We start from the raw sequence: 23,201 nt of genomic DNA, 5'->3' as shown, positions 1-23,201 counted from the left end.
GCAGACAAGTTTTTGAAGCTGCTGGTGCCTCCAACGTCCCCAGAACAACAAGATGCAGGGTCCTTCAGAGGTTTGCAGCTGTGCGTAAGCCATCCTGTCGACCACCTCTATCCACTGCACACAAGCAGAAACAGCTCCAGTGGGCCAAACGATACATGAAGACTGACTTCCAAACTGTTTTGTTCACCGATGAGTGCCGTGCAACGCTCGATGGTCCAGATGGATGGAGTGGAGGATGGCTGGTTGATGGACACCCCATGAAAACACGGCTAAGGCGCCAACAAGGAGGAGGTGGAGTAATGTTTTGGGCTGGAATCATGGGGAGAGAGATTGTCGGCCCCTTTATGATCCCTGAAGGGGTAAAGATGAGCTCCATAATCTATGTGGAGTTTCTAAAACAACACTTCCTGCCATGGTTCAAGAGGAAGAACCGTGCTTTCTGCAGCAAGATCATTTTCATGCATGATAATGCACCGTCTCATGCTGCAAAAAACACATCTGCATCTCTGGCTGCTATGGGCATAAAAGAGGACAAACTTATGGTGTGGCCACCATCTTCCCCTGACCTCAACCCCATTGAGAACCTCTGGAGCATCATCAAAAGGAGTGTCTATGATGGCGGGAGGCAGTTCACATCTAAGCAACAGCTCTGGGAGGGTATTCTGTCCACATGCAAAACAATTGAAGCAGAAACCATCCAAAAACTGACAAATTCAATGGACGAGAGAGTTCAGAAGCTTCTTTCGAACAAGGGGTCCTATGTGCAAATGTAACATCACCTAGAATAAAGTTTTCACTTGAAAACTGTTTGATTTCATTTTGTAATAAGCTGATAATGCTTATAACTTCACAATTGACCATTTTTTTGTTCAAAATAAAACAAAAAAGGTTGAAAACTCTGCTGTGCATAATAATTTGGAACATGCATTTTGAGTGTTTATTTTTTTTTTAAAAGATACTGTTCTCCTAGGCAGTTTATTCCAAAACATTGCAATTATACTAGAATAGTAGATGACTGGAAAATAACAATGACTGCTATTCAGATAGGTAATTTAGAGAAAATATGAGGAAATATTATTTGCATAATAATTTGGAACACAGTGTAGTAAGCAGTATAAAAAGATAATACTAATAATGGTGGTGGAATTTTGGAGGAGGATTCACTATTTCACTGATCTCAGATTTATTTTTTTTTGCTGGGCAGGGAGTTGGACACGATGACCCTGGAGGTCCCTTCCAACTCTAACATTCTATGATTCTATGATAATATTTGGAGGGGGGGATAATATTTGGACATAATATGACATTTTTGTTAGATTATTTTATATATGGTGGTGCTGTTATTTTGTCACTGCATGTTGGTATTATTTGGGTACTATACGATTCTATCCACTTAGCATTGTTTGGCGCTGTTACTTAGGTAGTAACATGTAGTTATTTGTGAAGTGCATGACAGCACATGATATAAAGAGGGAACCAAAGGGATTACATTGGGCACTAAATATTGTAGGGTCAACAGAATGTTATGTAATCAAACTGGTTCATCCCTCTAGAGTTTTGTCATTTTTGCCCCCCAAAAACATAAAGTAATGTTAAACAGGACAATGCTATAATGAAATTTTACAAACACAAAGAATTAAGAACACAAGATGGGACATAGCATACAATTTCACATATTTAATAGAATGGATAAAAATAGTCATTTAAACATTATAGAACTGTTATCGCTAGTTGAATACATGTAGTACAATGTACAATAATGAAAATGCTTGACCTGGGGGTATTTAAAATAAGTATTATTTAAAATCAAGGCTATTTACAGATTTTTTTTTTTTATTCATATGTTCACAGATTACATTTGCAGAAAAAGAAACTTATTTTTTGCTTAAAAGCAGAAACTGTTAAACCTACAATAGTGGGCAAAAGTTTTAGACAGATGTGGAAAAAATTCTGCACGGTAAGAATGATTTCAGAAATAAAAATGTTAATAGTTTATTTTTGTCAATTAACAAATTGTAAAGTGAATGAACAAAAGAGAATTCTAAATCAAAGCTTCACTTCTAGATATACTCGCACATAGTTTTTGAGGGAACTCGGCAAGGAACATGTGTCAGACTTCTTGGAGAATGAACCACAGATCTGTGGATTTCGCTTGTGTAAATCTATAAATCTTCTGTCTCTTCATGTAATCTCTGATAGACTCGATGATGATGATATGATCAGGACTTTGTAAGGGCCATATCATCACTTCCAGGACTCCTTTTTCTTCTTCACACCGAAGATTGTTCTTAACCCCTTTCTTCTGACCTCGGACTGGATAGTACGTCCGAGGTCAGAACTCCCCGCTTTGATGCCGGGCTCCGGCGGTGAGCCCGCATTAAAGCTGGGACATGTCAGCTGTTTTGAACAGCTGACATGTGCCCGCAATAGCGGCGGGTGGAATCGAGATTCACCTGCCGCTATTAACTAGTTAAATGCCGCTGTCAAACGCTGACAGAGTCATTTAACTGGCGCTTCCGGCCATCAGGCTGGAAATGAGCGCATCGCCGACCCCAGTCACGTGATCGGGGTCAGCGATGCGTCAGCATGACAACCAGAGATCTATTGATGACCTCTATGGTTGTTGATGCGGCTTGCTGTAAGCGCCACGCTGTGGTCGGCGCTCATAGCAAGCCAGTAATTCAGCTACATAGGAGCGATCTATGCTTCGCTCCTATGTAGCAGAGCCGATCAGGCTATGCCAGCTTCTAGTCTCCCATGGAGGCTATTGAATCATGGCAAAAGTTAAAAAAATGTTTTAAAAAATATGAAAAAAATTAAAAAAATATAAAAGTTTAACTCACCCCCCTTTCGCCACATTCAAAATCAAAAAATCAAACCTACACATATTTGGTATTGCTGCATTCAGAATCGCCCAATCTATCAATGAAAAAAAGGATTAACCTAATCGCTAAACGGCGTAGTGAGAAAAAAATTTGAAACACCAGAATTAAGGGGTTTTTTTTGGTCCCCGCGACATTAAAATGCAATAACGGGCAATCAAAAGAACGTATCTGCACAAAAGTGGTATGATTAAAAACATCAGCTCGGCTTGCAAAAAATAAGCCCTGACCCAACCCGAGATCAAGAAAAATGGAGACGCTACGAGTATCGGAAAATTCCCCTTTTTTTTTTTAGCAATGTTTGGAATTTTTTTTACCGCTTAGATAAAAGAGACATGTTTGGTGTCTATGACCTCGCAATGACCTGGAGAATCATAATGGCAGGTCAGTTTTAGCATTTAGTGAACCTAGCAAAAAAGCCAAACAAAAAACAAGTGTGGGATTGCACTTTTTTTTGCAATTTCACCGCACTTGGAATTTTTTTCCCGTTTTCTAGTACACGACATGGTAAAACCAATGGTGTCGTTCAAAAGTACAACTCGTCCTGCAAAAAATAAGCCCTCACATGGCTATATTGACCAAAAAATAAAAAAACTTATGGCTCTGGGAAGGAGGGGAGCGAAAAACGCAAAACCAAAAAAATCTTGGGTCATGAAGGGGTTGAAGACATTGGCTATATGTTTGGGGATGGTTTTCTTCAACAGAACAAATTTGGTGCCAGTGAAAAGCATCCCTGATGGTATTGACAACACCAAGAACTGGGCACTGTTCAAGACCTTAGATGCAGTGGCTGGCAAGGAAACATAGCACATTCCATGAAGAACACATCATGCTTACTTTCCTCGAAATCGGAATATGTCCAGCAGTGCCATAAGCTTAGAGCTGGCAGAATCCAGTGGGACACAGCTACACCCATCTAGGTTTCAGAGACATCTGTCCAGATGTTATCTTCATGGGAAATTTTTTGGCCAAAAAATTGAACCCTCAAAGTGTAAACAAGACCAACGTCTCAACTATACGCAAATACATAGCAACTGCAGCACAGTAAAATGGCAGCACTGATGAGTCAAAATGTGAAATATTTGTCTGCAGACTTCAGCGAAGAACGATGGAGGTTCCTGGCAAGTTTGGGGCTGCATTTCAGCAAAAAGGGTTGGAAATTTGGTCAAGAATAATGGTGTCCTCAATGCTGAGAAATAAAGGCAGATATGTATCCATCAAGTAATACCATTAGGGAGGTGTCTAATTGGCTTTTTTTCAGCCAGAAAACGACCCCAAACATTCAGTCAATGTCATTAAGAACAATCGTCAGCGTAAAGAAGAACAAGAAGTCCTGAAAGTGATGATTTTGGTCCCACAGAGCCCTGATCCCAACATCATCCAGTCTGTCTGGGATTAAATAAAGAAACAGAATGATTTGGCCAAGCAACATCCACAGAAGATCTGTGGTTGGTTCTCCAAGATGTTTGGAAGAACGTCCCTGCCTTTTTCCTTCAAAAGCTGTGCAAGTGTATCTTGAAGAATAGATGAAGACAAAGGGGTGGTAGCATCAAATATTGACTTGATTTTGATTTTTCTTTTATTCATTCACTTTGAATTTTGTTGATTGTTAAAAATAAACTTTTAACATTCCTATTTTTGAAAGCATAGTTATTTTGCAGCATTTTTTCAACACTTGACTAAAACTTTTAAGCAGTATTGACCTATTATTTTTTTTTTTAAATCCCACTAAAATATGTCATCAGGTAGGGAAGATCTGTGCAAGTCAATGGGTTCATGACAACAACGGATAACACATGAAAGCTAGACTCGGATTTTAAAAATACGGATGTCTGAATGAGGCCTCGTAGACATGCTTTTCTTCATCCGGGTCAAAATTCAAGTTCCTGCCCTAATTATTCTTACTACCCTGGCCAAGGCAAGGCAGTTTGTTGATGCCTTCCCTTGACACTACAAAACATACCCTGTCACCTTCCAAAGCTGTGTCCCAGTCTGTGAGTATTTTGGCCTGTAACACACATTGTAAGCCTTCTTACATGAGGCCTTAGTTGAGAAAAAGTAAATATACAGTATGTCTATGTTTTTGGCACATAGTTAAATAATCATAGGAAAACAATTCATGGAAAAATGATAAGGAAACTATTCTGATACTCCAAACAGCACATTATAGGAAAAATCAATTTTTTTATTTTTTTGTTTTTCATACTTGATTTTATTAACCAATAATGAAGTCTGGAGATGAGAAAAATGTTGGATAACTGGGCATAAATATGAGGGCAACCTGGGCACAGGGGCATAAAACCCATCCAAGTAATTAGTCATTTAACGTGAACAACATATGATAACAAAATAACATACAGTGTAAAAAAAAAAAATGTGCTTGTACCTACAAAGGTACTTGATCTAACACAAGACACACAGATCATGGATACATTAGATGCATTGCCATCTTGTAAAGTGATGGCGCATATCTAGGATATGGAATCATTTTATGATTGTGTCAGTTGGACTTCTGGGACCCCAAAATCCTAAGATTGAAGGGGCTCCAATTTTAGTTGAGCGTAGCTTCCCATTCTTTGTATATTCCTGCACAGTGACGCCCCATCCACCTTCTGCAAAGGAGACCTGCCACACAAGAAGTCTGCCGCGAAGGAGATCTGCTGCGGAGACCAACCGCGAAGGAGACTTGCCGCACAGGAGGCCTGCTGCGAAGGAGATCTGCTGCAGAGACCAACCGCGAAGGAGACCTGCCGCACAAGAAGCCTGCCGCGAAGGAGATCTGCTGTGGAGACCAACCGCGAAAGAGACCTGCCACACAAGAAGCCTGCCGCGAAGGAGATCTGCTGTGGAGACCAACCGCGAAGGAGACCTGCCACACAAGCCTGCCGTGAAGGAGATCTGCTGCGAAGGAGACCTGCCGTGAAGGAGACTGCCGCACAGGAGACCTGCCGCGAAGGAGACCTGCCGTGAAATAGCCTTGCCGCACAGCTCTGCTCAGGTAAATGGAAGCCTCTTCATTCTCAGGATCAGCTCGGGTCCCAGAAGTCTCATATCCACAGACCATAAAGTGATCTCAAATCCTAAAGATTCATCACTTTACAATATGACCTTACACAGGGTTGACCAGGATTGGTTAAAAAAGGTTTTGTAATTTTCCAGATATACTGCCACTTTTGTCTATGAGCTGTGTCCAGTAATGTAGCTCGTCTCATTCTTTTAAGTGGCCTTTTTTCCCAATCCTGAATAACTCATTTAATAAAACAAAAAATCAGTACAGATAACCAGGACTCAATATTTGTGCATTATACTTGGAAATGTTTTAACTACTTTCTATATATTTATAATTGGATAAAGATAATGTGCAAAATATAAGATTGTCACTTGGCTTATGTTTCCAAGAAAGTCAGATTTGACCTCACACCCACTCCAAAAATTTCAGTGACCTGGATAAGTACACCCCGATAGTGTGACACACTAAAAGTTTTGTGTTCATTTAGGCCACGTTTTGCTGCTTTCTTTTTTTTTTTACATGTTTATGCCTTGCAGTAGACTTCAAATAATGAAGAGGCTGAATGCATACGGTAGAAGATGGAGAAAGGCATCGCGAGATTGACAACTGTGATCCAGGGTTCAAAACCAAATACAACTTCTTCGAGGCCATTGTCATACTGGGGGCGGCAACCAAATGCTGGAGGGATCCAAAGCTGTGAAATAATATATAGAAAAAACATTTCAGATTACATAAAAGAAATATAACACATCATTGCATATATTTATCTCAAAGTGTTTCTCCAATCGTAGCATCATTGTGGGCCTGTGGCACTGTAGTGTTTATGGACCACTGGTAACGCCTCCTTTCATTTAAATTAAGCTCTGGAGGCAGATTCTCAGGGAGATTTATGTCCAGCCCATAAATCTGAACAACTCATTTACATATTTTTTTAAAAATTGATTTCTCTGGAATAAGACATGCCCATATAGATGGATTACGAGGATTGAGCCTGCTGAAAGATTCCTTTAAATTAAATTTCTGCCCAACTAACTTTTGATATTTCCTCATTGTCCCTCCTGCATTTAACAGTTTGAGCAAAGTGGATGTGACATCATTAAAACTCATGCCCCCTGTGCCTTTAAGATGCTGTTGAACTGTGCATGTCTTGGTACGTTTGGTACTTCTATGAGGAGCCTGAATAAATGCATGTAAGGGATGTCATTTTTTTTTTTATGTGCAGAATTCCAGTATTTATGACCCACAAAAAAAATAAAAACACAGTGTGAGTCAAATTTGCACCAAAAATGCAGCCCATTATGTAGAACAGATTGATTTTACATACTATGGCGCAGTCACTTGCAGAAAAAAGTCAACGGAACAAAAGCAGAAATTTTGCACCTCTGATCATGGCTATGGAAGGAAAACTACTTACCGAAATGTTGCAGAGGAAGAGGAAGGCTGCAATGTTTTTGAGAATTCTCCGTTTCTTGTTGAGTTTTGCCGACCTGTTAGCTTGTATAGCCATAATGGATGGAGCAAGTCTGATAGAGTTATTGTTTTCTTGATTCTTTTTGTCTTCTGAGGAGGCTTCTCCCAGAGACAGTTCCGAATTGGACATGTAAGGGAATTCCTTGTTGCAAATAGTGACTGATTCATTGACAACCTCATACGAAGGGCTGAGGGACAATGTGCTTCTACCAGACAGAGAAAATATCCTTTCAATGGCCCGGCTATCCATAGGTTCCTCTTCTTCCTTACGGTGTATACACTCAATTATAAACAGATTCTGAACAGACTTCTCGATGATAACCAGGATAGAATAAGGTAAGTTGTACCAAGAATAATCAGGGTGAGTCTCAGCACAGATAATAGCCAAGATAGAACCCCAAGAGATGAGCCAAGAACCACACGCAGAACCAACAAGAAGATCCGAGTCCAGTTTCTTAGCAGGACTTTCCGTTTTATCCAAGGACTTATTTTCCAGTCTGTAAATGAAAAGACCAATGATACCTGCCGTGCACATAAGTGTCAATACTATAATGGCAAAGACGTAGAACATGGTGAGGGCCAGTTCACTTCTGGTCTTCGATCTTCCAATCTGAATGAGATATACAACCAAGACGGCAATGGTGGTCGTGAGAACGATCAGGCCCATAATTGTGCCAGCTGTGATACCATGAAACTTGAAGTGGATCTTCTGCTGGTGATGCTTCACGGTGCGCCCAATGTTCTTCCATAAGACGTAGAGCATGGTGGAGGACAATATGTGGTACTCAATTGTGAATGGATACAGATAGTATATACCTTCTGAAAAGATGGAGCATACATTGGATGTGCAATTGCATTCCGGTGTATGGTCATCTATAAAAAAAAAAAGGACAAGAAAATAGAATTAAGTTGTGAAAGCACTTTTTATATGCAGATAAAGAATGCATTACCGTTGTGCAACAATATGTGTCTACTCCTGTCTTTAAAGACACATGCAAAATCTATGCAACACATGCACAGATTACCTGTTTGTTAGGAAATCCCTTCATGTGTTGCGGGTGTCGAAGAGCCGCGAGACAGGCAACCACTGGGACTCGGACATATTATTCAAGCACACCGAAGACACTCGTTTAGCACAGGAGCATGGTTGGATAATACTTTATCTGAGCACATTCACTCATCGCTATATCTGATGTCGTGTCCAATGTGTGAATGGTGTGTATGTGGCATGTACCCAATGTATCAGCGGTGTGGATGCAGCATTTCCACAGTATTTATGTGGTGTGGAAGCGTCTTGTGTCTTTTACGTGAGTGATGTGGATGTGACATTCGTTCTACAAGTATTGTGGATGCAACATGTGTACAGTGTATATATGGTTTACATGACATGGGGCATTTGTCCTATATGTAAGTGGTGTGGATGCGGCATGTGTCCTACGTGTGGATACAACATAATCTTGTACATGAGTGGTGCGCATGCAGGTTATGTTCTATGTGTGAGCAGTGTTTATGGGTCATGTCATGTGCTGTATGTGTGTCACTAGTGTGTACAGAGTCTTGAAAATTTATTCATACCCCATAAACTTTACTATATTTTTTTATACCAATACTAATTAGCAAGTGTTTGTGAAGTGTAAAGGAAATGATACATGGTTTTTAAAATATTTAAAAAATATAAATCTGTAAATTGTGACGTGTTATTGCATTCAGTCCCCCTGAGTCAATACTTTGTAGGACCACCATTCTCTGCAGTTAGCGCTGCAAGTCTTTTGGGGTCTGTTTCTACCATCCATTGTAGTTCTGGCAGAATGTTTAGGGTCATTGTCCTGCCAAAAGGTGAATCTACACCTCAGTCTCAATTCTTTTGCAGCCTCTAACTGGTTTTCCTCCAGGATTGCCCTGTATCAATCAACTTCCCATCAAGTCTGACCAACTCTGTCCTTGCTGAAGAAAAGCATCCCCACAGTATAATGCTACCACCACATTTTATGGTGGGGATGATGTTTTCAGGGTGATATGCAGTGTTAGTATTCTGCCACACATAGTGCTTTGCATTTAGTACAAAAAGTGTCACCTTGGTCTCATCTGAACAGAGCAGCTTCTTCAACACGCCATGTAAGGGACACAACTAGCATGTGAAAGAAGGTCCTCTGGTCAAATGAGACCAAAATAGAACTATTTGGGGCTAAATGCAAAACGCTATGTGTTGCAGAAAACTAACACTGCTCATCGCCCTGATAAAACCATCCCCACCACCAAACATGGTGGTGGCAGCATAACGCTGTGGGGAGGCTTTTCTTCAGCAAGCACAGACAGACTCAAAAACTCTTGCAGCAGTAGCTGCAGTGAAAGGTGGTCCTACAAAGTATTGACTCAGGGGGCTGAATACAAATGTACATTACAATTTGCAGATTTATATTTTTAAAATATTTAGAAAACCATGTATCAGTTCATTTACAGTTCACGAACACTTACTATTTAGTGTTTGTGCAGGGTGGGCTATTTATATGGATACACCTAAATAAAATGGATTAGTATATGGGAGAGGGAAAACTTTTCAAGATGGGTGTTGACCATGTCAGCCATTTTGAAGTCGGCCATTTTGGATCCAACTTTATTTTTTCCAATGGGAAGAGGGTCATGTTACACATCAAACTTATTGAGAATTTCACAAGAAAAACAATGGTGTGCTTGGTTTTAGCATAACTTTATTCTTTCATTAGTTATTTACAAGTTTATGACCACTTATAAAATGTTTTCAAAGTGCTGCCCACTGTGTTGAGATTGTCAATGCAACCCTCTTCTCCCACTCTTGAAATGCTAGCACAGTCTTCCAGTATCCATTGTTTCAGATGCTGCACATCTCGTATCTTCACAGCATAGACAATTGCCTTCAGATGGCCCCAAAGATAAAAGTCTAATAGGGTCAGATTGGGATACCTTGGTGGCCATTCAACTGGCTCACGACGACCATCATGATGATGTGTTGCCCTCTTTATACACTGAAGATGGCATGTTCCCTGAGTTTTTCCAGCAAGATGGTGCACCACCACATTATGGGTGTCAGGTCCAAGCATTCATACATGAACAGTTTTCTGGAAAGTGGATTAGTCATCGTGGGCCAGTTGAATGGCCACCAAGGTCTCCCGATCTGACCCCCTTAGACTTTTATCTTTGGAGTTCCATGATTTTCAGTATCATCTCTATGCCAACGACACACAGATCTACATCTCTGGACCAGATATCACCACCCTACTAACCAGAATCCCACAATGTCTGTCCGCTATTTCATCCTTCTCTGCTAGATTTCTAAAACTTAATATGGACAAAACAGAATTCATCATCTTTCCCCCATCTCACGTGATTCCCCCAACAGACCTATCCATTAAAGTAAATGGCTGCCCACTCTCCCAAGTCCCACAACCTTGCTGCCTCGGGGTAATCCTTGACACTGATCTCTCCTTCAAACCACATATCCAAGCCCTTTCCACTTTCTGCCGACTGCAACTCAAAAATATTTCCCGGATCCATACATTCCTCAACCAAGAATCTGCAAAAACCCTAGTCCTAGCCCTCATCATCTCTTGCCTTGACTACTGCAACCTCCTGCTCTGTGGCCTCCCCTCTAACACTCTCGCACCCCTCCAATCTATTCTAAACTCTGCTGCCCGACTAATCCACCTGCCCCCCCACTATTCCCCAGCCTCTCCCCTCTGTCCAGTTCAAAACCCTAACCATGACATACAAAGCCATCCACAACCTGTCTCCTCCTCCTGTGACCTCATCTCCTGGTACTTACCTGCACGCAACCTCCGATCCTCACAAGATCTCCTTCTCTACTCCCCTCTTATCTCCTCTTCCCACAATCGCATACAAGATTTCTCCCGCGCATCACCCCTACTCTGGAACCCTCTACCACAACATATCAGACTCTCACCTACCGTGGAAACCTTCAAAAAGAACCTGAAGACCCACCTCTTCCAACAAGCCTATAACCTGCAGTAACCACTGATAGACCAAACCGCTGCACGACCAGCTCTGCCCTCTCCTACTGTATCCTCACCCATCCCTTGTAGATTGTGAGCCCTCGTGGGCAGGGTCCTCTCTCCTCCTGTACCAGCCGTGACTTGTATTGATTAAGATTATTGTACTTGTTTTTATTATGCATACCCCTCCTCACATATAAAGCGCCATGGAATAAATGGCGCTATAATAATAAATAATTATAATAATTATACAAGTGTGTATTTACTATTGCTATGGGTTAATCTTGCGCCTTTAGCCTTTTCTATTATGACATGGTAAATGTGCTTTGTTGTATAAGGGTATTCTTTCACTATTTTCTTGCCCTTTTTTAATGATTTTACTGTGTATGTGTATTTTGTTTATGCGTTTGGTATCAATAAAGCATTCTTTTCATTTTTTTCTGATATTACATTGATTGAATTGTTATGGATGTTTGGTGCCTGTTATACACTATTCTCTTCCATTTAACATTAAAGTCATACATTGTTTTGGTGCATGGCACATCATCCTATATTATTGTTGTTGTGGTGCCGGTTCATTGCAGTTTTCTAATATGTGCAATGCATTAATGCTTTTCGTACAAGATTTTCCAATCTTTGTGGTTTGTTGCCATCGAAAGCTTGAGGGTTCAGTCGCCATCTTTGCACATGGGTCGTGGTCTGCTCCTGGGATTAACCATATATATCAAGAAAGCCAAAGGCGGAATCTGACTCAGGAAAGATACAGTAAGAAGCAAGCTGGATATCTGGGTAATTCATATTAAATTCATAATCACTTATCTGCCCTATTTTATATCTATGTACTCTGTCCAAGGCAGAGTTATTAGTCGGTTTCTCACTGGCACACAACTCCTGGTGCAGCCACTCATCAATCCCTCCTTCTAGATTTGCATGTTACTCACTAGTGAAAATACTAAAAAATAAGACTATTCTTTCATGAACGGGCTCAGTGGTTAGCACTGTTGTCTTTCAGAACCAGGGTCAAGGGTTCAAATCAACCCAAAATACAACATTGCCATGGAATTTTATGTTCGCCTTGTGTTTGCACGGGCTTCCTCCAGGTGCTCTGGTTTCCTCTCACACCCCAAAAGGTCTTCCTATGAATTTGGCACAAGTATGTCTGAAATAGGGAAATTAGATTGTGAGCCTCACTGAGGACAGGGACTGTTGTTTTAACAGCGGTGGCAACAATAGCTTTCTTAATTCTTACCCATTGTTATATTCGAGAACCCAAGAGTAATGAGTCTTTCCTTATGTTCATTCAGCTGGTGCTTGGACTCTGTTAAAACTCCATTAACCCATAACAGAAGGTTTGTAAACACCGCGTGGATCAGACCAAACCTAGAACAGAAATCACAAAGGTCCATGGGTTTAACGAGAAATTGACTTTCTCTGGGAAGAACTGATCTACACATCATACTTTATTCTTTGCCCTCAAAACTTGTCTTCAGTACTTTTGGACCAGCTTATCTACTACTGAACCACCGATAGTCCTTAAATGTCCAGGTGGGTCCACGTTCTACCCTTCAGTGATGTCCTAAAATGTCACTGCATTATAAAGCAGCTGCACACTGCTCTAATACAGTCAAACTCCCATTAGACAGCATATAGGAAGCGCTAACAACGCTTCTTCCTCCTGACCCAGTGGTCATGTGATTGCCGGGCCTAGGAAAGGTCAGTTCTGCTATACAGCCAGGAGGAGGCGGCAATTCCCCTGTAACTGGGGCAAATATATAGCAGCCCCAGTTACAGGGGAACTCAGGTATGAAAAAAAAAAAATATTGAAATTCCCCGAATGGTCTTTTATGACTTATGGGGGACACAAAAGGTGAAATAAATGGAAAATAAATAAATATGTAAATAAATAAAAAGAAGGTAAAAAATACATAAAGTCCAGATTGTTATTACTAGCTCTGCCCACGTAAAAAAACATGTTTGATATATTCAAATAATTAATATAGAAAAGGGATCACATTGTTAAATGTATTTTAGTGACGTCATGTGGTAAAAAAAATCAAAACCATGTGAAAAACAGACACTTATTTATTTTGTTTTCCCACTGATATCGCCAAATTATTATTAATTATTATTGTTAGTAGTAGTAGTAGTAGTATTTATTATTATTTATTTATATAGCACCATTGATTCCATGGAAAAATAAAGGTAAAAAGATAAAAAAGAGAGTATGGCAATGACGTAAAAATGAAGCACCATTGTAAAAAAGATGCAAAAATATCTGAATGAGCAAAGATTGTACAGCTCTTTCGATCGCATGTACCAAAAAAATCCAAAAATGTGCCTGCTCAAGAATGGTGGTAAATGGCCCAGTCCGGAATTGGTGAGATATAAAAATGTAAAAGCAAAAGTACTCAGAGGTGGGAAAGGGTGCCCCTGTTCCACAGGAAGGTGCTGCATCTATCAGACTTATACTGTAGACCAGTCTATGATGGAAATAAACTTAGCTCATTATTTACTATAGTGAAATAGTCGGCTGAAATGCCAGCCAGGTGAACAAACAAAGTACTGATCAAACAAGAGGTATCGGTGAAAGAGATATACTCTGTCCAACGGGACATTTGCTGGTGACGTGATGGTTGATGACACTACATGCCAATGACATTCTTTTGTCTACGATTGTTTTGTTTTAGAATATGACTAAACGGAAATAGTTGATCGTCTACTGCCCAAAGTCAACAGTCTCCATGTTTTTCCAGTGTTCTAGATTCTCCCACCCATGATATTGGCGTCTGCTGATGCTTATTTTGACGGTTCTGCTTCCATGGGATTTCAAGTTGCTTTGTTAATCATATTGGTTCTGGTCATGAAGTGCAAAAGTATGGCTTCCGGATGCAAAGCAATGTTGGTTCCTATGGGATTCTGCATGTAGAAATCAACTACTGACTCCTTGAAAATGAAATGAAGGGAATGGAGACTTAATAGTAGTAGCGCCATGCACCCAAGATTGAGCTGATCGGTGGTTTCCGAGGTCACCCAATTTTAAGCTTTTTTTTCTCCTCCCAGACTGAAATAGAACAAACACTGCGTAAAGTCTGTCTAGAACCTACAAACAGGAGGAGCCATAAAACAGGAGAGTGGGATGAGAGAGCGCAGGGACAATGCATCGAGATAAAGTATTGTTGACTCAGTCTCAGTTTTTTATTTTTACACATGCAGGTTGGTATAGGCTGTAAATGAGTCCATACAATCATCGTCTTATATAATCTCCAAAATGTGTTATTCATTTACCTTTCCAGTGTTTTAAATGATTGGATCATATCTTTGGAATGGAACCATAAAAAGTAGACCTACAATAAAACGCATCATTATTATTTATCAGATATACTATATATACATTGGAAAGCACAATAGCAGCTGCAGAGAACACAAGGAAAGCAACAAAAATAAAAAAAACAGAGGGTCAATCATCAATTGTGACTTTTTTCAAGTCACTTTTTTTTTTACTTTTTTGTGCCAAAGTCTTCAAACCAGCTAATGGTTTTGGCCCAAAATAAAAAATACTCTTTTTTTCTGTGTCATTGGGATTTTTTTGCTCTTTATTAGAGCGCAAGTGTCACGTAATTGGTTAAAATGTTGCACACAAGTCTAAAATTTGCTCAAAAATCTTTGGCTTACCAGAAAAAAATGCTATGGGGGGACTGGATAATATTTGCACATAATTTCTCCTACTTTTAAAAAGTGACAACTAATGATTCGACCACAAATATCTGGAAAAAAAATAATCACACCTACAAAGGAAAGCATTTAAAAAAAACAAGCAAACATATATAAAATAGAGACAAAAACATGTGCAAACAAAGAGAAGAATTTAGTTCAAATTAAGCACTTCAGAAAACCAAAAACTGGACAAAAAGCAGGATCAAACATCATAATCAGGGCCATAGTCTCATCAGTTAAGATATTAACAAATCAGGAGGAGGAAGGAGAAAAATGGAATAAGTCACTATTGTGAAGGGAGACAAAGTGTTTACATGCTCCAGAATATGCCCCATTTTTACTGTTGATGTTGGCTACGTGCTCTGCAATTCTCTGTTTTACCCTTCTGATTGTTTGCCTAACGTAATAGATTTTGCAGGTCACACAGGCAATACAATAAACCACGTATTTGGAATCGTAGTTAATTAAAGAATCGATGGTGTACTGAATATTCTAAGGGATGATAAATGTGCGTGTTTTGTCAAAGGCAAAATGACATACATTGCACTTGGACCCGCACATTAATGAAAACCCTTAACAGTCAAGTTGAAGAAGGAGGGGATGATTTTAGCATGCTGGGGATAGCATATTGCTTAAAGTAAGACCTCTTTTGGCATCTCCTCTACAGCCATTGTTCAGAATAGAGCGTAAGGTGGTGTCCTGATTCATGATAGGTAGATATTGCAGGACAATTCTCTTTATATCATTAAATTGAGGACTGAAGGCGGTCGGGAAGGTGATAGGGGAATAGTGGTCACACTTGAGAGGTCCCTTTTTGGATAATAAAGTGGACCTGGAATTGCGTGAAACTTTGGTGGAAGCCTGCTTAACATTGGAGTAACTGTGACCATGGGTAGTTAATCTGTTGACAATTGTCATGCTTCCCTTGCGTAAAGTTTCCTCAGTGGAACAAATGTGTCTCGCACGCGTGAGTTCTCGCTGTGGTATAGAATGAGTGACATGGCAAGGATGGGAGCTCTTGGAGTGGAGGATAGTATTGCCGTGAACCGTGAACCGTAAGTTTAATTCATTGGAATTGATATATGATGAAAACCCTTCAAATGTGTTGGTGAGACCCTCCCAGACTAATAATTGGTCATCCACATATCTGCCGAACCATTTAATGTGTGACAAAAAGGGGGGTACCGTCAGTAAAAATGTATTTCTCTTCCCACCAGGGCATGTAGAGGATTGCCAAAGAAGAGGAAAATTTAGAACGAAAGATTTTAAGGAATAAGTATAAGCACTATACCTGTCCAGATGGTGTTGAATGGCAATTATAGCTAAGGAATGGGGGATAGTGGAATATAAATTAATGACATCACTGGTTACAAAATAAAAATTGTCATGCCATTTAACCCCTTCACCCCCAAGGGTGGTTTGCACGTTAATGACCGGGCCAATTTTTACATTTCTGACCACTGTCTCTTTATGAGGTTATAACTCCGAAACGCTTCAACGGATCTTAGCGATTCTGACATTGTTTTCTTGTAACATATTGTACTTCATGATAGTGGTAAAATTTCTTCGATATCACTTGCGTTTATTTGTGAAAAAAAAGGAAAATTGGCGAAAATTTTGAAAATTTCGCAATTTTCCAACTTTGAATTTTTATTCTGTTAAACCAGAGAGTTATGTGACACAATATAGTTACTAAATAACATTTCCCACATGTCTACTTTACATCAGCGCAATTTTGGAAACAAAATTTTTCTTTTTTAGGAAGTTATAAGGGTTAAAATTTGAACAGCAATTTCTCATTTTTACAACAAAATTTACAAAACCATTTTTTTAGGGACCACCTCACATTTGAAGTCATTTTGAGGGGTCTATATGGCAGAAAATACCCAAAAGTGACACCATTCTGAAAACTGCACCCCTCAAGGTGCTCAAAACCACATTCAATAAGTTTATTAACCCTTCAGGTGTTTCACAGCAGCAGAAGCAACATGGAAGGAAAAAATGAACATTTTACTTTTTAGTCACAAAAATGATCTTTCAGCAATAATTTTTTTAATTTCCCAAGGGTAAAAAGAGAAAATGGACCTTAAAAGTTGTTGCCCAATTTATCCTGAGTACGCTGATACCCCACATGTGAGGGAGAACCACTTTTTGGGCACACGGCAGAGCTCAGAAGGAAAGGAGCGTCGTTTGACATTTTCAAGCTAAAATTGGCTGCAATTGAAATCGGACGCCATGTCGTGTTTGGCGAGCCCCTGATGTGCCTAAACAGTGGAAACCCCCCATAAGTGACCCCATTTTGGAAACTAGACCCCCTAAGGAACTTATCTAGATGTGTGGTGAGCACTTTGAACCCCCAAGTGCTTCACGAAAGTTTATAACGCCCGGGTGTGAAAATAAAAAATCCTATTTTTTCTACAAACATGATCGTTTAGTCCCCAATTTTTTATTTTCTCAAGGGTAGCAGGAGAAATTGGACCCCAAAGGTTGTTGTCCAATTTGTCCTGAGTACGCTGATACCCCATATGTGGGGGGGAACCACTGTTTGGGTGCATGGCAGGGCTCAGAAGGAAAGGAGCGCCCTTTGACATTTTCAAGCTAAAATTGGCTGGAATTGAGATTGGAGGCCATGTTGTGTTTGGCGAGCCCCTGATGTGCCTAAACAGTGGAAACCCCCCATAAGTGACCACATTTTGGAAACTAGACCCCCTAAGGAACTTATCTAGATGTGTCGTGAGCACTTTTATCCCCCAAGTGCTTCACGAAAGTTTATAACGCCCGGGTGTGAAAATAAAAAATCCTATTTTTTCTACAAACATGATCGTTTAGTCCCCAATTTTTTATTTTCTCAAGGGTAGCAGGAGAAATTGGACCCCAAAGGTTGTTGTCCAATTTGTCCTGAGTACGCTGATACCCCATATGTGGGGGGGAACCACTGTTTGGGCGCATGGCAGGGCTCAGAAGGAAAGGAGCGCCCTTTGACATTTTCAAGCTAAAATTGGCTGGAATTGAGATCGGAGGCCATGTCATGTTTGGCGAGCCCCTGATGTGCCTAAACAGTGGAAACCCCCCATAAGTGACCCCATTTTGGAAACTAGACCCCCTAAGGAACTTATCTAGATGTGTCGTGAGCACTTTTATCCCCCAAGTGCTTCACGAAAGTTTATAACGCCCGGGTGTGAAAATAAAAAATCCTATTTTTCCTACAAACATGATCGTTTAGTCCCCAATTTTTTATTTTCTCAAGGGTAGCAGGAGAAATTGGACCCCAAAGGTTGTTGTCCAATTTGTCCTGAGTACGCTGATACCCCATATGTGGGGGGGAACCACTGTTTGGGCGCATGGCAGGGCTCAGAAGGAAAGGAGCGCCCTTTGACATTTTCAAGCTAAAATTGGCTGGAATTGAGATCGGAGGCCATGTCGTGTTTGGCGAGCCCCTGATGTGCCTAAACAGTGGAAACCCCCCATAAGTGACCCCATTTTGGAAACTAGACCCCCTAAGGAACTTATCTAGATGTGTGGTGAGCACTTTGAACCCCCAAGTGCTTCACGAAAGTTTATAACGCCCGGGTGTGAAAATAAAAAATCCTATTTTTCCTACAAACATGATCGTTTAGTCCCCAATTTTTTATTTTCTCAAGGGTAGCAGGAGAAATTGGACCCCAAAGGTTGTTGTCCAATTTGTCCTGAGTACGCTGATACCCCATATGTGGGGGGGAACCACTGTTTGGGCGCATGGCAGGGCTCAGAAGGAAAGGAGCGCCCTTTGACATTTTCAAGCTAAAATTGGCTGGAATTGAGATCGGAGGCCATGTCGTGTTTGGCGAGCCCCTGATGTGCCTAAACAGTGGAAACCCCCCATAAGTGACCCCATTTTGGAAACTAGACCCCCTAAGGAACTTATCTAGATGTGTCGTGAGCACTTTTATCCCCCAAGTGCTTCACGAAAGTTTATAACGACCGGGTGTGAAAATAAAAAATCCTATTTTTTCTACAAACATGATCGTTTAGTCCCCAATTTTTTATTTTCTCAAGGGTAGCAGGAGAAATTGGACCCCAAAGGTTGTTGTCCAATTTGTCCTGAGTACGCTGATACCCCATATGTGGGGGGGGAACCACTGTTTGGGCACATGGCAGGGCTCAGAAGGAAAGGAGCGCCCTTTGACATTTTCAAGCTAAAATTGGCTGGAATTGAGATCGGAGGCCAAGTCGTGTTTGGCGAGCCCCTGATGTGCCTAAACAGTGGAAACCCCCCATAAGTGACCCCATTTTGGAAACTAGACCCCCTAAGGAACTTATCTAGATGTGTCGTGAGTAGTGTTGAGCGATACCGTCCGATACTTGAAAGTATCGGTATCGGAAAGTATCGGCCGATACCGGCAAAGTATCGGATCCAATCCGATACCGATACCCGATACCAATACAAGTCAATGGGACTCAAGTATCGGACGGTATTCCTGATGGTTCCCAGGGTCTGAAGGAGAGGAAACTCTCCTTCAGGCCCTGGGATCCATATAAATGTGTAAAAGAAAGAATTAAAATAAAAAATATCGCTATACTCACCCTCCGACGCAGCCTGGACCTCAGCAAGGGAACCGGCAGCGTTGTTTGTTTAAAATTCGCGCTTTTACTTGGTTACGTGAAGTCCCGGCTTGTAATTGGTCAGGGCGGCCATGTTGCCGGGACGCGGACCAATCACAGCAAGCCGTGACGAAATTACGTCACGGTTTGCTGTGATTGGTCCGCGTCCCGGCAACATGGCCGCCATTAACCAATCACAAGCCGGGACGTCACGGGAGGCTGGACACGCGCGCTTTTTAAAATGGGCGCGTGTCCAGCCTCCCGTGACGTCCCGGCTTGTGATTGGTTAATGGCGGCCATGTTGCCGGGACGCGGACCAATCACAAGCCGGGACGTCACGGGAGGCTGGACACGCGCGCTTTTTAAAATGGGCGCGTGTCCAGCCTCCCGTGACGTCCCGGCTTGTGATTGGTTGCGCCGCGGTCAACCAATCACAAGCCGGGAGGCTGGACACGCGCGCATTTTAAAATTTTAAAATGGGCGCGTGTCCAGCCTCCCGGCTTGTGATTGGTTGACCGCGGCGCAACCAATCACAAGCCGGGACGTCACGGGAGGCTGGACACGCGCCCATTTTAAAATGCGCGCGTGTCCAGCCTCCCATGACGTCACGGCTTGTGATTGGTTGCGTCTCCCATGTGACTGCGACGCAACCAATCACAAAGCCGGGACGTAATTTTAAAATCCTTAAGGACCTGAAATTACGTCACGGCTTGCTGTGATTGGTTGCGTCTCCCATGTGACTGCGACGCAACCAATCACAACGCCGGAACGTAATTTTAAAATCCTGAAGGACCTGAAATTACGTCACGGCTTGCTGTGATTGGTTGCGTCCCGGTCACATGGGCGGCACGCAACCAATCACAAGCCGGGACTCACGTAAAGGAAAGAAAAGCGCGAATTTTAAACAAAGAACGCTGCCGCTTCCCTCGGTAAGGTGCAGGCTGCGTCGGAGAGGTGAGTATAGCAATATTTTTTATTTTAATTCTCTCTTTTACACATTTTTACATTAATGTTGTTTCGATACCGATACCCGATATCACAAAAATATCGGATCTCGGTATCGGAATTCCGATACAGCAAGTATCGGCCGATACCCGATACTTGCAGTATCGGAATGCTCAACACTAGTCGTGAGCACTTTTATCCCCCAAGTGCTTCACAAAAGTTTATAACGACCGGGTGTGAAAATAAAAAATCCTATTTTTTCTACAAACATGATCTTTTAGTCCCCAATTTTTTATTTTCTCAAGGGTAGCAGGAGAAATTGGACCCCAAAGGTTGTTGTCCAATTTGTCCTGAGTACGCTGATACCCCATATGTGGGGGGGAACCACTGTTTGGGCACATGGCAGGGCTCAGAAGGAAAGGAGCGCCCTTTGACATTTTCAAGCTAAAATTGGCTGGAATTGAGATCGGAGGCCATGTCGTGTTTGGCGAGCCCCTGATGTGCCTAAACAGTGGAAACCCCCCATAAGTGACCCCATTTTGGAAACTAGACCCCCTAAGGAACTTATCTAGATGTGTCGTGAGAACTTTTATCCCGCAAGTGCTTCACGAAAGTTTATAACGCCCCGGTGTGAAAATAAAAAATCCTATTTTTTCCCCACAAAAATGATCTTTCAGTCCCCAATTTTTTATTTTCCCAAGGGTAACAGGAGAAATTGGACCCCAGAAGTTGTTGTCCAATTTGTCCTGGGTACGTTGGTACCACATATGTGGGAGAAAACTACTGTTTGGGCACACTTCGGGGCTCGGAAGGGAAGTAGTGATGTTTTTGGAATGCAGACTTTGATGGAATTGTCTGCGGGCATCATGTTCCATTTGGTGAGCCCCTGATGTGCCTAAACAGTAGAAACTCCCCACAAGTGACCCCATTTTGGAAACTTGACCCCCTAAGGAACTTATCTAGATGTGTCGTGAGCACTTTTATCCCCCAAGTGCTTCACGAAAGTTTATAACGCCTGGGCGTGAAAATAAAAAATTGGGGACTGAAAGATCATTTTTGTGGGGAAAAAATAGGATTTTTTATTTTCCCAAGGGTAACAGGAGAAATTGGACCCCAGAAGTTGTTGTCCAATTTGTCCTGGGTACGCTGGTACCACATATGTTAGAGAAAACTACTGTTTGGGCACACTTCGGGGCTCGGAAGAGAAGTAGTGACGTTTTGGAATGCAGACTTTGATGGAATTGTCTGCGGGCATCATGTTCCATTTGGTGAGCCCCTGATGTGCCTAAACAGTGGAAACCCCCCATAAGTGACCCCATTTTGGAAACTAGACCCCCTAAGGAACTTATCTAGATGTGTCGTGAGCACTTTTATCCCCCAAGTGCTTCACGAAAGTTTATAACGCCCGGGTGTGAAAATAAAAAATCCTATTTTTTCTACAAACATGATTGTTTAGTCCCCAATTTTTTATTTTCCCAAGGGTAACAAGAGAAATTGGACCCCAAAAGTTGCTGTCCATTTTGTTCTGAGTACGCTGGTACCCCATATGTGGGAAAAAACTGTTTGGGCACTTCGGGACTCAGAAGGGAAGCAGTGACAATTTGGAATGCAGACTTTGATGGACTGGTTCTGAGGGCGTCATGTTCCGTTTGCAGAGCCCCTGATGTGCCTAAACAGTAAAAAAAAACCACAAGTGACATCATTTTGGAACCTAGACGCCCATGGAACTTACTTAGATGCGCCCCCTCTTTGGAACTAATCTACTGGTTCCTAATTAGTAGTGCATGGAGGTGTGGTACAATTTGAAGCAGTCCTTCATACACAGGCCAGGTTTGTCGGGGCAGGTGTCGCATTGATAGATGGTGTCCTTGCGTACTCCTCGTTTGTAGCACACTCGGCACCTTTTTTGCGGCTTACCTTTTCTATCAGTTGGCGGGACCACCCCCGGAAAATGCTGACCTGGTACAATACGAGCACCCTCAGTTCCGGAAGTACTGGGGCCCGCTCCTTCCCTCGTGCCAAACATCAGGGCCTTAACCACTACCTCCTGGAACTGAAGGTACGTCGTATCGGTGTGGCGTGCACATCGTGACAGCAGGAAAGCGTTAAGCATTGCCATTTGTACGATGTACACCGACAGCTTTTTGTACCACACCTTGGCCTTCCTCAAAGCACTGTACGGTTGGAGGAGTTGATCGGAGAGATCAACGCCCCCCATGTTTTTGTTGTACCCCAGTACACAGTCAGGTTTGCTGACCTGTGTAGAGGTACCCCGTACAGTGCTGAGGGTGCTGCCATCACCGTGTATGGTGGTCAACAGAAGGACATCCCTCTTGTCCTTGTACTTGACCACCAGCAGGTGGTCGCTACATTGGGCTTTGCTCTCACCTTTTCTGAGCATCTGCCCAAGTAGCGTCTTCGGGAGGCCTCTCTGATTTTTGCGGACAGTACCGCAGGCTGCGGTACCTCGCGCAGAGAGGGATTTGTAGAGTGGGATGCTGGAATAAAAGTTATCAGTGTAGAGGTGATAACCTTTATCCAGCAGTGGGTGCACCAAATCCCACACTATTTTCCCACTCACTCCCAAGACAGGGGGACACTCAGGCGGTTCAA

At 41.9% G+C, this 23,201-nt stretch overlaps 1 protein-coding gene across 1 annotated transcript in view; it reads right to left on the bottom strand.

Moving 5' to 3' along the window:
* Nucleotides 1–6,301: 6,301 nt before the first annotated feature.
* The window catches only part of LOC143793294 (proton channel OTOP1-like), a 96,071-nt gene continuing 79,171 nt past the window's right edge, over nucleotides 6,302–23,201 (bottom strand). Inside the window, exons 4-7 of the mRNA XM_077280144.1 lie at nucleotides 14,634–14,692; nucleotides 12,598–12,728; nucleotides 7,307–8,235; nucleotides 6,302–6,586 (exon numbers count right to left, since the gene is read on the bottom strand). Of these exons, the coding sequence (XP_077136259.1) occupies nucleotides 6,416–6,586; nucleotides 7,307–8,235; nucleotides 12,598–12,728; nucleotides 14,634–14,692 (1,290 nt within the window). The 3' untranslated portion in view covers nucleotides 6,302–6,415. The remainder of the gene's footprint in view (nucleotides 6,587–7,306; nucleotides 8,236–12,597; nucleotides 12,729–14,633; nucleotides 14,693–23,201) is intronic.

This window comes from Ranitomeya variabilis, chromosome 1 (assembly GCF_051348905.1).
Source record: "Ranitomeya variabilis isolate aRanVar5 chromosome 1, aRanVar5.hap1, whole genome shotgun sequence".
Taxonomy (NCBI): Eukaryota; Metazoa; Chordata; class Amphibia; order Anura; family Dendrobatidae; genus Ranitomeya; species Ranitomeya variabilis.
The sequence above is the reverse complement of the archived record's forward strand: the minus strand, read 5'-3'. Positions and strand labels throughout refer to the sequence as shown.